The sequence below is a fragment of the Pipra filicauda genome, unplaced genomic scaffold (assembly GCF_003945595.2).
Source record: "Pipra filicauda isolate LSUMZ 115617 unplaced genomic scaffold, ASM394559v2 scaffold167_size3244652_pilon, whole genome shotgun sequence".
Taxonomy (NCBI): domain Eukaryota; kingdom Metazoa; phylum Chordata; class Aves; order Passeriformes; family Pipridae; genus Pipra; species Pipra filicauda.
Genome location: NW_024104184.1, coordinates 2,096,315 through 2,113,269, shown reverse-complemented (window position 1 = coordinate 2,113,269; position 16,955 = coordinate 2,096,315). Strand labels below are relative to the sequence as shown.

Here is a 16,955-nt window from a genome sequence, read left to right as displayed (position 1 = left end):
GCTTCTGGCACTGTAACTTCATTTTTATCAAGGAATGTAAAAGTGCTGATACTGTATTTGCTCATGGTCCCAAAGAGACCTACACATGAGAACAACCTCAGCTATAGAGATGGAAGATGTTTCCCCAGGAGGCTGCCACTTCATGACTGCTCACTAGGAGCAGGAGATGGTGCTTGGATCCCCTCAGAGGAGTGTCAGACAAGGGGAACAATCCTCCTCCCTCTGAGCAAAAATCTGACTGTTAGGTTATTTTATGAGACCGGGATTGGAATGCTATAATGGAACTAGCATTTTAACAGCAAGCAGCCACAACTACATATTGCACATGCCCTGGATGATTAGTTGTCTGACACCCCCAGCCACAACAGGCCCTTCAAAAGGCTCCAGATGAAAGGCTGAACATGGGCATGGCCCCCACTGGGTTCCATTCACACACGGTTTGTCTGAACTAGTCACTGCAAGCTCCTCGTGTTGTCACTGGGGAGAAAGAGCACTTTGGGGGTGACATATTAAAAACAAGATGTCTAGAACAGATCAGATGAACTGTGCCCTAAAAGCAGCTCTTTCTGGATGTCTAGATCAGATATCAATGCCTCCACAATACACACAAAGGTAAATCAGCTGAATCTCAGCCCAGGTTGTTCGGGTGAGGGCAGGTCTGTACTGCTGCACCCAAGCCTGAGGAAGCTGAAAAGCAGAAGAAAGCTGAGCACAGAGGTCAGCCAGGCTTTGCTCAGGAGGAAATGGGGCTCCACCCATGCTTTGTTAGTGCTCCGAGGTCTGCAGGATGCTTTCTGGGATCTGACTTGGGGTAATTCTGCACCTGGAAGCATGTTCTGAGATGTGCTTCAAAGCAGCCCTGTAGAAAAGCATGGACCTGGCCAGGAGACTGAAGAAGTCAAATACAAACTTCAGCGAGTTTCTGCAGTGACTCTGTTATTGAGTGAAAGACACCCTTGAAATCAAAATAGATAAATAGATCTTACTCTGAATGCTATTCAAGGATGATACCACTCAGCAGCTCTTTGGAACCAAACTCCAGCTCCTGCAGGTCGATAGATACCCTGATATTTGATTTTGAGGCGAGGTGCATGCTTTCCAAGGCTTGAAAATAGCAGTTGGTGAACGACACAGGCAGGCATGGCTTGGTCTGGTCATGCAGTTGTGCCTAATTTTCAATTCCTTATGGTGGGTACCAGCTGGGGCCATGCAAAGAGGAGCAGCAATGCTGTGTTTGCACAGGGCACACCTGGATTAGCCCTGTCTGGCACAGCACAGCTTGCCCTGCCCAGGTGTCAGCACCGGGCTCAGCCCATGGTGCCCTGCCTGCTGGCCAGCTGTGACAGCCAACTGTTTCCAGAGGAGCTCTGAGTATCCCGGTGCACAGGAACCTCCACTGGGGAGGGTTTGCAGACTGGTTCCTGTCCCTGTAGGCAGCAGGGCTGGTGGGCCCACAGGCTGCTGGATGTGTACATTTAGCACAGCTCTGGACACAGCCTGCTATGAGGTCCAAATAGGCTGTCATTAGAAAAACAAGGTGAAGGCCCAGCAGAGGGCAACAAAGATGATTAAGGGTCTGGTACATCTCTCTTATGAGGAGAGATTGCAGGAGCTGGGCCTGTTTAGTCCAGAGAAGACTGAGAGGGGATCTCATCTATACATATAACTATCTCGAAGTTGGATGTCAAGAAGATGGTGCCAGACTCTTTTCAGTGGTTTCAAGTGAGAGGATGAGGAGCAATGATTATAAACTGAAAAACAAGAAATTCCACCTCAAAATTAAGAACTTCTCTATGCTGAGGGCAAGAGAGCACTGAACAGGCTGCCCACGACAAGGAGGTCATGGATTGCTCCTCTCTGGAGGCATTCCAAACTCACCTTGACATGGTCCAGGTCACCCTGCATTGGCAAGGGGGTTGGACTGATGATCTCCAGAGGTCCCTTCCAACCCTATCTATTCTGTGATTCTGTCACAATACGTTGCCACCTGGCCACACTGGTGCTGGGAGGAAGAGAAGCTCCAGCACCCCCTTTGTTGGCCTGGTCCCAGCTCGCTCCAGCCATCTCTCCTCTCCTACAGTTACCGAAGGCAATGGCAGAGAAGGGCTCTCCGCCATCCTGTCAGTGACCGGTCAGCTGAAACCTCCTCCGGGCCCTCCGGGCGCTGTTGGCAAAGAGAGAGGCAGGGGATGCCCCTCACTTGGAACAGGGAAGCTGAGACGCGGCGTTCCTCCCACGGCAGCGCGGCTGCGGCGTGTCCGAACTGCCCCGGCCGAGCCCTGCTCCTGGTGCCGGCCCAGCCCCGGCTCCCCCAGCCCAACTCGAGTCCTCCCTTGCCCGGGGAGCGGCCCCGGCGCTGCCGCAGCTTCGCGGAGCAACACCGACCCCCAGCGCTCGGCCGGGGAGAGGCGGCGCCGGCCGAGGATGCTCCTCCCGGGGTATCTCGTACCCCTGCCCGCACCCGGCCCAGCGGAGGATCGACGGGTGCAGGGGTCCCGGAGAGAGGGCGAAGGCAGCAATAAAGGTAAATTTGAGAAAAATGAGAAAAAAGAGCCGGGCCGTAAGGCACCATAGCGGTGCAGGCGTATCCAGAAAGGGATGATCCCCTTATAGGATTAATCCGTTGCAGAGCACACTGGGTCACTTCAGGAACGATCAAATGACCTATTTTCTGTTTACTTTGAGCTCTTCCCTTCGCCACACTGAACTGAAACCATCTCTTGCTGTTTATCTGAGCCACAGGATGGATGCTCCTGTACTTCATCAACTACTCTTTTATATCCATGCAGCTAGCAGGGGGAAAGAGATACTCTGGCAGTTCTCTACACAGCCATGGATGCCAAAGCAATAAGGAACCATATTCAATCCATTTTCACACTGAATTTCTAAATGCTCCTCCCTGCAATATCCAGCCTGATTGCATCTTCCCACTTCATGCAAGTAGTATAACCACACTAACACCTACAGAGGAGGCTGAGCTTTCTCTATTAACTACCAGTACCAGGAGTAGCTGTCTAATGTACTTACCCTGAAACATCCTTACAGGTGGTAAAGTATGCAGCCTGTAGCAGAAGCATCTATAAGATCAGAAATTCCCCCAAAATTCCAGGAGGGAAAAAAGCAGTTTAGAAAAGTGACTGCATTCAAAGAGATCAAAATTGACACCAGTTTCTGCCAGTGACCTTCTGTTAGAAGTTTTTGCTATTTTCTATACCAGAATACAACAGTGTTTGTGTGCTACCAAAGATTAAAAAGTAAGAACTAAAATCCAAATGTGCAACCTCACCTATTCAGCTGCTACCCAGCTCTGAAAGTGCCTGAAGAAATTAGGCACCTTGGTCTGTTCATCATCACCCCAAAAGCCACCCTAGATCTCTGAGGACATCTTCTGAGCCTGCCCAGAGAGACCAGAGTCCTAATAGTGATATATAAACCTCAATGAGGAATTTCCCCAACTATTTTGCCTGATACCAGGATGTGTTTTGACATCCTATCAACCCCCTATCAACTGGCTCTGAAGGAGATGAAAGGGAAGGGGGAAGTGAGCAGAGCGTAGGTGTAGCTCTCCCTGTCTGCATAAAGTGGATAGTCTCTGTGGGACACCTGACAGCTAACCTGCTTTAGTGCATTCTCCAGGACCAGTGGAGCTGCACCTGGTACCTTATGCCCTTTTGTCACCTCTCTCCTTCACTGTTGTTCTTTCAGTGAGGGAGCCAGCTCAGATGGTCAAAGAACTAAAGTAACAGGCATTTCAGGACAATATTTCAGTGTTGTTCCAGCAGGTAAGTCAGGATAAAGGTGGATGCTCCCAAGCACAGCCAGTGTTGAATTAGTACCATGTTCTTACAAGCTCCTAAAGAGATCCTGCCCCGTCACTGAACCAGAAGCTTTTCCCCTAGAGTTAAAAAGAGCATGAACTTACCCACTTAACAAAATAAAGCAGCAGCCAGCCCCAGGGTGCCTCCAGCCAGAATTTGGATGTAATCACTCTGCTGGTTCTTCTTGCATGAAAGATTCACTGTCCTTTCAGCTTTGTTAGCTGTGGGTCATGACACATGGTTGCAACTGAAGGGTAGCCCAAGGAATTAATCCTTAAGAGACTGATCCTTCACAGTCCTGCCCAGCTTGCAGGTAAAACTGTCACTCCAGCCTGAAGGTCTATTGCACTTGCTGTAAATCCATACAAGTAACCACCCAGCTCACTGAAAAATAGGTTCATGGTCTCTTGAAGAAGAAAGGAGAGATCTTCCAAGTTTCCAGAAGTCCTGCTCTCTTTCCATCAAGTAAATGTTGAAAGCTCTGAAGTGCCCATGTTGGCCGCATGCTAAACCAGACAATCAGTAAAGTTCAAAACTAAATTTCTTCCTTGATTAAGAGCTTCCAGGGCCTCAGGCCAAGATACAGGCCCCTTGGCTTTTTTACTTTAGCAAGGCATTTCTCAAATTCATTTCTTTGGTCTAGCTTCATCCTCAAGATGCTCTTCATGGAGCTGAGTGTAAAAAAGCCTCCTGTGCCTGCCAGTCCTTTATCATTACTTTTGATGCACAGTCTCTGTGGAAACTAAAGCTAAAAATAATCACCCTCATCTCCTCTACTGGCACACACTATTTTATTCTTTATCTATAACTGCCTGATCTACCTGCATCCATGATCTTCTGGGAAGAGACCTTGCCAGTACCACGCCTATTTCTGCGTGAGTACTCTCCAGGAACACTGCTGGTGTTGTGCCTGGTGTCATTGCTTGTACACTGTCATAAAGATGCCTCATATGCCACAGTCACTACTGGGAACTTCCAATAACACCAAATTCAGCTCTGAGCTGCTGCAGATTGAAGGACTGTATCTCTATTTTTCTCCTTTGGACTCATTAATAGAATATTGTGTCCTTTTCTCTTCTGCTTCTGATCAGAGATCTTTGTTTACTGGCCAGCTCACAGTAAAATGTCCAGTTGAATTGCAGGCTGTTTCCATGGTGTAAATGTGAGGTGTTCCAGGAGCACTAGAAACACACCATGTCAGTAAAAAGCCCAAAGCCAACACTGGCCCTTTTGAAGAGTGGGAAGGCTCCTGAGATGCAACACTCCATGAAGCCCTTGTGTAAGAGTAATTAAAATTCAATCTGAAGACATCAACAGCCTTCTTCTGCTGTGTGCAGACTATGGCTCTTGTATGGTACCAGAAAGAATTTTTTTCATTAGATAGCCAGAATCTGTCCTTTATAGTTTGCCCAGTCTTCTGTTTCCTTGCTGCACAACAAGCTTTATGTCATTGCAGATAGAGACTTTGACAAGCCACTAATGTCACCCCAATGATGCCAACTGAAAATCTGAGCAATATAAGAAAAGTAAAAAAAAAAAAATCCAAAGATTTTCCAGGCTACAGACATCTCTCTGTGGAAGAAAAGGTGTGTCATTTCAGCTCATAGGACCAGGCATGATACAGAATAAATGCTCTCTAGCTACATGTAGAATGATTACAAAATGAAACCCAAGGATACAATTCCTGTATTACTGTGACTGTTGAGGGAGCAGCTAAAGCATTTTGTGTTGATAGAGTCAGAGTAAAATCAGAAAATAATTGCTTTGATCTGCAAACTGTTTTAAAAGAAAATACTGCAGAACTCAAAAAGGAATACAGTCTAGTGGCTCATAGAGGTAATAGTGAAATATAGCATTTTTAATTCAGAAAAAGGGAAAGAAAAGCCATAGAAGTATAAAGCAGCAGAATCCAGCAGAAGGATTAACATGCACAGTGCAGCCATTCACCCTAGAGCAAAGGAGAGTTCCAAGGGAACCTGATCATATTAAATGTGAAGCTAAAATTAGATGCTTGTAAAAGCAGATCAGGATGCAAAAATTAAAAATAGGTGCTGTATCTGCAGAAAGTGATGGAGAATTAGATTTGAAGTCACCAAGGGAAGATGATTTAGAGGATCATATGTATAAATGAGAAAATAAAAAGTAGTTGGGAACAGCAGCATGTATAACAACAGATAGATTCCCATCCCAAGGCACGGGGGGAGCAGCACATAAAATTACTACTGCTTTACACAAGAAATAACCCAGGGGATTTGGGACAAACAGTTTTTGATCTTGGGCCACAGAAAGCAAGCACAGCTGTGGACTGCCTCAAACTTCGAACTAAATTGAAATGAAACAGGTAAATTGATTAAAGCTTTACTCAGAGTAAAGTATCTGCATACAGCCTCCTCAATGACTGAATTAAGTCAAATTGCTGTGCAGACAGGTAAGAAGGAAATGCAGCTGGCAGCAATAACATGAAGTCATGAGCCAAGAAAAGACAGAGCATGTTTTATGAATAAATGAGGAGTTGCTCAGTTGTTGTTGACAGGATGTAATAGCAAGTACAAACCACACTTTGCTGATGGGGTACAGGTACCTTCAAGCAGCAGGTACAGTCCCCTGGCAGCAACAGCAATCAATCAAATTCCTTGAGCCTGATGGATTATGAGAACCAGCTGTCCAAATACAGCCCCATTATTCGCAAGAAATGCTGATGTAGCAGAATGAGAGGGAACCTACTTGGATAGCTGGAAGAATACTTTAAAATCTTACTATTATCAGTCTGGTCAAGGAGGTAAAAAACAAATAAAACCCCCCCTAAACTAGGAAACTAGGGAGAGTTCCTGCGTCAGCCAAGCAGAATCTGCAGTGAAACATTAACTGAAAACATGGACAGCAGAGAAGAGGATCTGGCAGAGGCAGTTTGCCTCAAGGAAAGAATGAAAGAAAAATATGGTTAGGGTTGGCACAGATTTCTCTAGCCCCTAGAGTTCTTGCCCTGGAACAAAGGGCAAAACCCTTGACTGTGCCCATGTGGGCACAAATATTAGGGATGACACAACTCAGCTCTATATTGTTGCCTTCCTGACTCAAGATGAAGAATGAAGTATCCAGGCAAGTAGACTGCTACTGAGTGCAGGCAAGTTTTTGGAAATTGCAACTGAAAAGTATAAGAAAAATTTGTGAAAACACTAGTCTAAAGTATTAATTTCTTTTCCCCTGCTCTAAGGTCTGTAGGAGGGCAGTGTTTTTAAGCACACCTAAATTTACTTGACATGCCAGAAGAAGGGAATTCCACATTTGAGTCAGGCTCTAAAATGCAACTCAATAGCTGTTACTACCATACGTGGACTTGATCTTAAATATGAGGAACTTCCCTTCAATTTTAAGAGGTGGGAATCACTCCTATTCTAGAATTTTTTTTACTAATTTAATTATTCAGGTTAATGTTTAAAGGTGACTAAGCAACAAAAACTGACCTCTGGCTTTACGACAACTTTACTTTAGGCTATACAGCAAACCCGTTAGGAATAAACACGTTAAATGCTGCCACAAAAATAAAAGTAGATGACCCAAAATTATTTTCAGCATTGCCATAGAAGCCTGACCCTCAGATCACTTGTCACAGCACCCTAAACCACAAAGTACTAGCTTCTTTAAACACTTGCTAATTCTGATGGATTCTATGCTTCACCAAAGGGTTTCCTATTGCTATCCCGTACTGGCCTCTCTGCTTTATGTTCTTTCACTGGCACTATACAGCCTTTTTTCCCCCACCATGGGTTTCTGATCAAAATCCCCCTCTCTAGCATCACACCAGGCATCATACACCACTTTACTTGCTAGAGCTACATAACTATAGCCTGCTACCAGAATAGTTCCTACAGTATGACAGGATTTTTATGAACTTGCTCCACTGATGGCTGCAAGAAAAATTGCTGCCAGCAGAGGATTACTTACCTGTAGAGAGCTGGCAGATCTCCAGGCCCTTTGTTCCCTCAGTACAGAGGGATCAAGCACACTGCATCTCCTGATAACAATGGTGACTCTTGTCTATCAGACAGTCTTTTTTTTCCCCACTCTCATGAGACACTGAGTGTTTTGGTGTTGCCAGCATGAACATGATGTCAATTCAAAGGCAAAGGCTGCTCAGCCCTTTGTGGGTGTCCAGGGTAAATGAGAGCAGCTGCTTGCTCCTGCTGCATGATGCTTTCCATTTCATCTCAGCTGCAGGGCTCTAGCAGCCATCAAAGTCAGCAGTATTCTGCATCAATCCCTCTCCCTTACAAGGGGAAACAAGTCTTATCCTAGTGAGCCAGAAGTAGACATGTGGTTAACTCTTACTTTTTTAAAATCTCACTTGTTGTGGACTACACATTGCACTTACTGCCTGTTAGCAGCTCTGCATTTAGCTGTGTAGAACAGAGAGGTGCAGTCCAAATTTCTACAAAATATAACCACATATTTGTGATTCTCTGTTTTACCAGCTATAGTCCTGCCTGCCGTATTCTGTCTCCTTGTCTTTTGACAGAAAGCACTCTGGGGATGGGACACACTCATTTCTTCTACAAAAAGTGTAAGGGAAAGTTTCAGCCCTAAGGGAAAAGTATCTTTTTAAGTGCATATGAAGCTTAAGTTTTTGTTGAAACAATCAGTCATAGTGTGCTAAGCTTTCCACCTCTTTTTCAGTTGTTGGCTAGACCTCAGCCATCAACAAGGCATATACTGATGTAATCCATTCCTGCTCTTGTGTGTGCAAAAATAACACAACTACCATTTTATAACTAGGACATCCCAATGACTCTAACAAGTCTATTGGTGACAAAGTAGATAAGCACATAATAAATAGACAGGAAAATAGTTCTGTAAAAAATATTAAAGGTTAATAAAAAATATTTTAGCCACATCATGTGTAACCTTACATTGCAAAGAATTATAAGATTGAAATTTAAATCTATAATTAGCAAGTCTTTTCTTAGGCAATATGAAAATAGAAGTTTTAGATTTTAGGATGAAATACGTATTTTAAATAAACATGCACAGTGATGCAAACAAGAACCCTCTGGCTGAAAGTCAAAATAACAGTGAGCAAAGACAAACAATGGCCCCAAAAAGAAAACATTACAAAGAAGGTCCCTCTGAAAAAAAACTTGGTTCGACCTCTTACTCAAAGCAGTACTTTGATCAAGGGACAAATAATAATTTGCTTCAGATCTAGCTTTGAAATTTAAAATATAGCAAACAAATTACCAAAACATCTAAATACCGATCTTTGTAACCTTATCCCAGTGATCCTATCATATCTCACCATGATGAAATAACACAGATTTTTCTCTCAGATGTCTATAATTCTGCTAAGAAGAGAGTAACAGAAAAGGCCCAGCAGTTTTGACTTGACAAAAAAATATGAGAAAAAAACCACATACAGTAAAGTAAATTTTCTTTCCCCAACTTTTCTCTGTCCCTCTCTTCCTAGCTATTCACAGTGATATAGATATAACATTACAGAACAAACCATCTGTGACAACTGTCAGCTCGGAGGAACCTTAGATAATAGAAGAACTCACTTCAAAGAGGAGCGAGGATTCAAAATTTAAAGTTAGTATTTGGAACAATAAACTGATGCGAGTGAAGAGGTCAGAAAGGACTCCTCAAAAGTCCTTGTCAGCAGGGCTACTTGAGAGGCAGAACATCTAGCAACAGAACACTTCAAAATAACACCTTGTATTTCTAATCAATTAAACTAACTCAGTACTTTAAATCTCAATAGAAGCTTTGCATTCTCTCTTAGCTAACACCAAAGCTTTGTAATTGTTTTATGTTGTTTTATCATCAATACTTCCAGAGAAGCTTCAAGACCCAGTTTCAGACCACTGCAGTGACAGGAGTCTACCCAGCCATAATTCATTTCCTGATGGTGAATGAAAGGCAAGCAGTGTGGGGCTACTGGAATAACACACATGCCACGGTCCACTTGCATTAACATCTACCCAAGCAAGGACATTGAGAGAGCTGGGTCAATCACTACAGTAAGAGCAATCTGTTTAAAGACTGTTGAGTGTGAAGCTAAAAACCATTTCATGGTCAAAACCATTTGACAGTTTCATCAGCCCTTTAGGTCACAGCCCAGTGTTGCTATAAAAAAACCCTGCAAACAAACTCATTGTAGAAGTAACTGCTTTCATATCTCATTTCCAAGTGCAAGAATAATATTGTTCTTCCTAAACCCTCTGCCCCAGTCTTTTGCAACCTGAGAGGCAGCTCTTATCAGGAAAAGGTCCAGGACACAGAGGGAAGGTTCTGAGAAAACTGCATTATTTTTCTGAGTGCTATACTTTTGGTGCAAGTGTTAAACTACATACTGCTTCTCTCTTTTCTTCCCTCAAGAGGCCTTAGTAAGATGGGATAATACTTGGTACATGAGTAACCACCAAGGAAAGGCAGCCTGTTTTCTCACAGTAGTAGCAGTGCTAATATTGTTAAACAGAAAACAGCAGAAGGTCATTGCTTTCAAACCCCCTATCCAGGAACAGGGAAGAAACAGAAGCACTTTCAGAAAATGACACCTCAACATTGCACTTCTTACCTCTTCCAAAAGGAAATTCAAATGACGTTTTGGATAATCCTAAGTAACAAAAGCCTCCACTTTGGGCTGACAGAGGTGTTGGGCAGCACCAGACAGCCATAGCCTGCAGGAGTGATAGATAGTCCTCTCCACAAAAAACCCAAGGCATCACTGAAAAATCACTTCTGTAGCACAGGTAACTCATTCAGCTGGCAAGGTCAGCAATAGCTAAAGCCATCTCCCAGAAGCTACAAAACCAAGACATTTGCATCACTTACAGCAGTAAGGACCCAAGACACAATTTTTCAGCAGTCATATAGCCTTTATTATAGCCTCTTTGGACTGTAAATTTACTATCAGAAAGTCAGTAGCTCTGACACGTGGAACAATTAGGATTTGTGTTTTATACACACTACTATGTCTATTTTCATCACAAACAGTTTAAACAAATCAAAACAGCTTGTGAACAGCTTGTTTATTAGATTTGCCATAACATTCATTCTGGGCAATTCACACAGTCAGACACCCTAAGCAAGAAACCCACATGAGAAGACCCAAATATTATTTCCAATGGATGAGCTGAACAACATCAATGAAAAAATTACTCATATTCAGACATCTCCAGTTATGTTATTTCACACACAAACATTGTTTATGCACCTCGAAGGGAATACACAGAAGCTCAGGCAGTAGCAGTTACAATATATCAACTTTGATTTCTACAGTATTTATAAGAGTTTTGGGCCATATTTTATTTTTTCTCCCCAACTTTGCCTTCAGTGTTTAAGTCCTCTATTCCACACATATATAAACCCTCATCTTATCTTATAGTTTCAGTATAAACTCATCCAAAAAATCTCCTTGCTCAGAGATCATCCCAAGCCCTTACATAGTAACAACATATTGAACACAGAAGTAATGTCCTTCCTGACAGGCCTGTCAGCAGGTTTGATACCATGATCTGAATGAAGTACCTGGAAACCTACATGTCATGGCTGTAACACTGACAGAGCTACAAGGTCTACTCAGGTGATTTTTGCAAGGTATTAGTGATAGGAAGAAACCAAATTGCACTTTTGCATGCCCTGGTTTCATTTTTCAGATAAAGCTTGTTAGAACTCAACTCACCCATCTCTCCTATAAGGCTATGTTAAGAACCAGAAAGGGTCAGCATCCAGATAACCTCATCATTTTGCTCTTGAAAAATTGTAATAAAGAGCTGCACAACTTCAAAAGGCATAATATATTGCAAGATAATTAAATGCTTCAATTGGAGTATGCGAGACTTTATGTCAAACCGTAGCACAAAACCAGAAGTTTTTATGAAGTATTATCAGTTATTACTGAAACAAATCCTAACTAATCCATGCTCTTGGCAGTGAGGTGTGAAAGTGGAAGCATTTTAAAGTATCAACTTGTTTTTATACTTCTCTTTCAGTTGGACTTTCAGAAATTCTGTTCCATTGGTTGTGCAACTTGGTATCCTTGTATACCAGCCAAACATTCCCTCCCCATAAAGCTGCATTAAGCAAGCCAAATACCTGTAGAGTGAGGGAAAAAAGTGAGACTGAGTTTGTTGTGTTTAGTTGTGTTGCCTTTTTTAAAAAAACCAAACAATAATATGCCTTGCAAACCATAAACAGCCACCATTTTTGGCACCCTTTTGGCTTGGAAAAGACATTTTGACACTCTTTAGAGTATGACAAGCTATTTTAACAGACTTCTTTGGAGATCAGATAGTCGACTTTCTCTATCCTTTGCACAGAATTAGACAAATTCTTTTCAGTCACTCAGCACCTCCGCATATGCACTCCCTGAGCATATGATTAATTATTATTGGGACAATGAATAACAGCCAGAGCTTTGAAAAGCAGAATTCACTAGGAAGATCATACAATAAGCCTAATTTGCTCTGCTCTGAAGCATTCTTTCTCTGAACATGAGCTTTATATCATTGTATTACAGGGAACCTTGATTTGATGTATAACAATTCTCACAGTTGATTAAAAAGCTGGGTTTGGCACCAAAAGACAGCAGGAATCATAGTGTTTCTTCCCGACTTATATCAGTCAGCAAACCACTTGGGTGGCTCAGTAACATATTTTAAGGTGCTCTTGTCTACAGGCATAAATAATAGGGACTCAAATGTGTCTGAAAATGCTGCATCTAACAGCTCCAGAAATAGATCCTACAAGTTGATTATCTTGTTCCCTCAAAGAAATGTTTTCTTCTAAAGAAAAGAATTTGCTTGGTGTTTTACCACATTATTAATGGGCCTGAATGACTAATAACACATAAAGCAATTCTAACACAAAGCAATACATGTAATCAGTAGAACAGGACTCTCAGGTGCCATTTGTTATTTTCCAACACATTTATTGTACCCATATGGTGAAAGGCATACATACCACAGACAAGTTCAGAATTCCCATGCTGGTCACAGAAACAAAATTACATGTTGTTCCTGGTGCTTGACAAGCTTCAATTCCTGGAATAATGTTGGCCTCCGTGGACATTTTGATGTCAGCAAGTGCCTTTGCCCAAACAAAAGTACTGACCATCCACAAAATGGCTATCAAGACACTGATAGCCAAGTCCTACACATGAGAAGTATTTGTTAGTAGGTTAAAAAACACAGGAATATACATAGGAGCAAGGCAGAGACAGTATCAGTTATATCCAAATTATCTGCATCAGTGCTAATGATCACAAGCAAGTTTAGTCATGAACAATGTTGCAATTACAGCACAATGTTGATGATCAGGTACAAAACCTTTGCATCTATCAAACATAAGCAATCTTATCCTTCATAAGAAATATGTTTCTAAAAAATCAGATGCCTAACATTTACATTATAAAAATTTAAGTCAAAGTTCAGTAAAAGTGGAGGTGACAGGGGAGAAGGGGCAGGTGATTTAGATCTGGCCTGAGGTCACTGGATCCATTTCTGAGCGTGCTCTGAAATTTCTCATTCTAGGCTTCGATATTTAAGGTGACTAAAATTCACAAGGTAACTACTTCCCTCTGCTAATTGCATCTGCACAGCAGGTGCTCTACACAGGGAAAATTCTCAGAGAATAACAGTAGAGGTCCCACCTATAAAACAATTGTATATTCAAATACATGATACCAAAGAAAAAAAAAGTTGTGGTGAAGACATTGTTCACCTGAGAAAGTGAAAATTCACTCCACTCTGCTTCAATAACTGCATAAGGTATGATGCCATAGAAGTCCAAGGGCTTTGGGCCCCCTTTTCTGCTGGAGTGCTCTAGCAACTAGTCCAAGATACTTGTGCTCACAAGCCATGTAACTTTCAGAACTACTGAGTATCCACGAGTTATTCTTGCATTAGCAGTGTTCCTCATCTCTTTGTGGTTTGAAAGTCAAAACATTAAAATATCTTAGTATTACTTACAGTTAGTGGAAACTTGTTATTTTGCTGATAGACATGGTTGTATCCAATATATACCACAAGGGCAACCATGCAGTAGAGGAACACCAACGCCGCAAGTGTAACAAAGAACTGTGCAGAAGAGGAGAAGTTGCCCACAAGATGGACGTCAGTCCAAGTACCAGCGCAGCCTTTTGGGTCTGGTGCACTAAATTCAACAGTATTCAACCTGAAAAGATTATATCCTTCATGTAGTTAGAGTTTGTTATACAGTAGAAACTTCATGCTGTCATGCTTCATAATAACAGTGCTTAAACATTCCGGTTGCATAAGTTTACTTTATAAGATTATTTATATTTGTATAATGTAGCAGTTACACAACAAATATTTGTCAAGCTATCTGAAGATTGTTCCCTATCCCACGCTGAGATCTACAGTAGTAGCTTTGGGAAAAGGATCATAATCTTACTGAGTTGAACTAAGAAACTCCAATTTGGAAGCAGACTTAACATTATTTTAGACTGGCAATTAAATAAGGGGATCAAGAGTTAAAAGGCATAGTTGCATTACAGCTACAGGAAAATGCAAGCACAGAAGCTGAGTAAAACTCATGTGACTAGCAGTGACCGCTCAGTAACCAGGACAAAATCATTTCAGATCCCCACTCTTCCCTCCGAATGCTGTTAACAATGTTGGGCTTTGTGGCCAAATTCTATACTTTCACAGTGGTTTTTGCTGGGTGGCTTCTGAATCCATTTCAATACTTATGTTGATTGAACACACATGAAACACTGACCCTGTGCTTGTTGCACTTGTACAGCTGCAAGGGCAAGGAGGAAGCTTCGTCCTCCTGCTCCAGAACAGGAGCTTGTCTCTACAAGGGCACTGCAGTGACACTGGAGTATTTAGTTTTTCTGTGCCCAACACCCTCAGAAAGCTAATGGTGGAATAAACTGAGAAGTATGTATTTTCCTTTCAGTCTTTGCAAACTTGTAGGATAATGGCACATCCAAAATAATCTTATCTAGGCCTTCAAAGCAGCTACAAATTGATAAAGATTGGGCTGTTAAAATTAATTGTACTGTTTTGCCTACTAATTACTTTCTGTAGCATTCATGCACTGCTAGACTAAAGCTTAAGGTAGAGAAATACAAAGCAGTAACACAGTCTATTGCCATTTCTACCTTCTTCTTTCCATAAAGCATGAACAGCTACAATGCTTTGAACAATTACAACTAAATATTTATGTATTGCTCCTACAAAGCAAGCCAGAAGTTTCACATCTTCATTTAGATATATACAATAAGTACATAATCATAAGGAGACAGATGGGGAAAAAGAGAATAATAAATAACCACTGAGTGACCACCGCAGAGCTAATGCTCACCTGAATGGATAAGCAAAAGCAGCTGTAACTGTTTTGTTTACCACACCTTCGCAGGAAACTAGAAGGGTAGTTTTACCTTGAAAGCCTCCACATGTGGCAAGAGCAAAAATGGCAAAGATCTATAGGAATTGATACACAGACACATTAGTGCACATCACTTAAGCTCAAAAGAAAAACTCTACATTCAGCTCAAACAGCTAAATATGACAAGAAATAGGGACAAAGTTAGTAAAGCTCAAATATGAAGTGATATCAAGAAGAAAATTTTGAGTTTCTGTAACCCGAAACCATGAGCAACACTGCTAACCAAAGCCCATTTGAAAGTACTTTGTGTTTATTTTTAGTCGTACAGAAAAAGTCTTTTGTCTGGGTTTTTGGTTTTGTTTCTTTTTTAAATGCTAACAGCCAGCACAGTATCTCTTGCAGTTGATCAGGGAAATACTTTTACAAGTCTCAGATATCCACAACTGTAAGTTAGAGTAACCAGAAGGTACGTGCTCAGAGTATCACACATCAACTTAACTCTCTAAGTAGCTCTTATTTTCCCTTTGGTCACTGGCCACCCCCGATCATCAGAACATGCAACACACAGCACTATAAGGTACTGTAACACACTCGTAATTAACACATTGAGTTTATGTATCTGCAGAAGTGTTTTCTTCACTGCCAACCAGAGGGCTTGGCTGACAAGCAGCCTCGTGTTGGACGCTCACTACCAGCAACTGGGGATAGAGAGGTGGCAGCCCATTAGCTCACACCTCTTCAGCTCTACCCAGCTCAGGCACAGGAGCAAAGCCAGGCCTGGGGAAGGAGAGGAAACAGCCCCACTCACCCACTCAAGGACCTTAACAAAGCCCAGAGCCTCCAGGAACATGCTGAAGTCCACTCTCAAGCCAGCCATCCTGGGAGAGGCAAGCAGGAACCAAGACTAACACCTGCCCACTATAGCAGCCTCAGCAGCACCTTTTTATAAGGGCACCCCATACCCCTGCCACACCCCCTCACCTGGCAATGGGGATGAACCCACCCACAGATCCCTCAGCTGGGGCTCTTCAGCCTCAGACCTTTCTGTGGGCTGGGGAAGTGGTGCAGTGACTGTCACAAGGAGGAACAGCATTGGCCATTTTGTGCAGTGAGTAAACAGTGACTTCTTCCCCATCCCCTTCCTCCACTGCACACTTTGGACAATCATATGTGCCATACTTTGAGCTTGATGATTTGATGACAAACAAGGCAGGGGCACTTGACAATTCATGTTTGCCAAAATCTCATCAACTACTTTTTTAATTTGTGATGTGATTTGATTGTGACTGCTTTGTTGCTGATGTGTTAATCACCAGTAAAAGTGAAGAGCTAGAACTCATGCTGAAGAAGGGTTGTGAGAGAGGCTGTCCTCTGCCCTCCTCCCTGGCCGGAGAGCCAAGGTGACCATGGGCACAGCACTCACTGCTGCAATTTCCTGGCTCTGCTTCAAGATCTTTTAGAAGCTTCTTCAGGGATTGCTGGGGGACTCCAGGGAACCTTCTGAGGAGCATCAGGGTGTCTGGTGATGCTCTAAGGAAGGGGTGGCTAAGGAAAGCTATGGCTGCTCCTGGTAGAATCTACCTGATCTGACAGCTTATAGGAAGATCTGTGAGCAGACCCTGGCCAAAGGGTACTGGGAGGTTTCATCCCAGCTGAGCCCTGTTATTGCCACCAGGCAGCCTTGCAGCAGGTGCCAAGGAGATGCCAATGGAAGAGCTGGCTTGGAGTGCAGCTCCTGGGTGCAGTTAGTGGGTGCAGCAGCTGGTGCTGAAGGGGGCCAGCAGT

At 42.7% G+C, this 16,955-nt stretch overlaps 1 protein-coding gene across 1 annotated transcript; it reads right to left on the bottom strand.

Moving 5' to 3' along the window:
* Positions 1-11,517: 11,517 nt before the first annotated feature.
* On the bottom strand, positions 11,518-16,047 carry SYPL1 (synaptophysin like 1). Its single transcript, XM_027751818.2, has 5 exons — positions 15,979-16,047; positions 15,147-15,265; positions 13,784-13,988; positions 12,777-12,965; positions 11,518-11,909 (listed from the first exon to the last, which is right to left on the bottom strand). Exons 1-5 carry the CDS (start codon positions 16,045-16,047, stop codon positions 11,790-11,792), a joined length of 702 nt encoding a protein of 233 aa, XP_027607619.2. The 3' UTR covers positions 11,518-11,789.
* Positions 16,048-16,955: the final 908 nt, after the last annotated feature.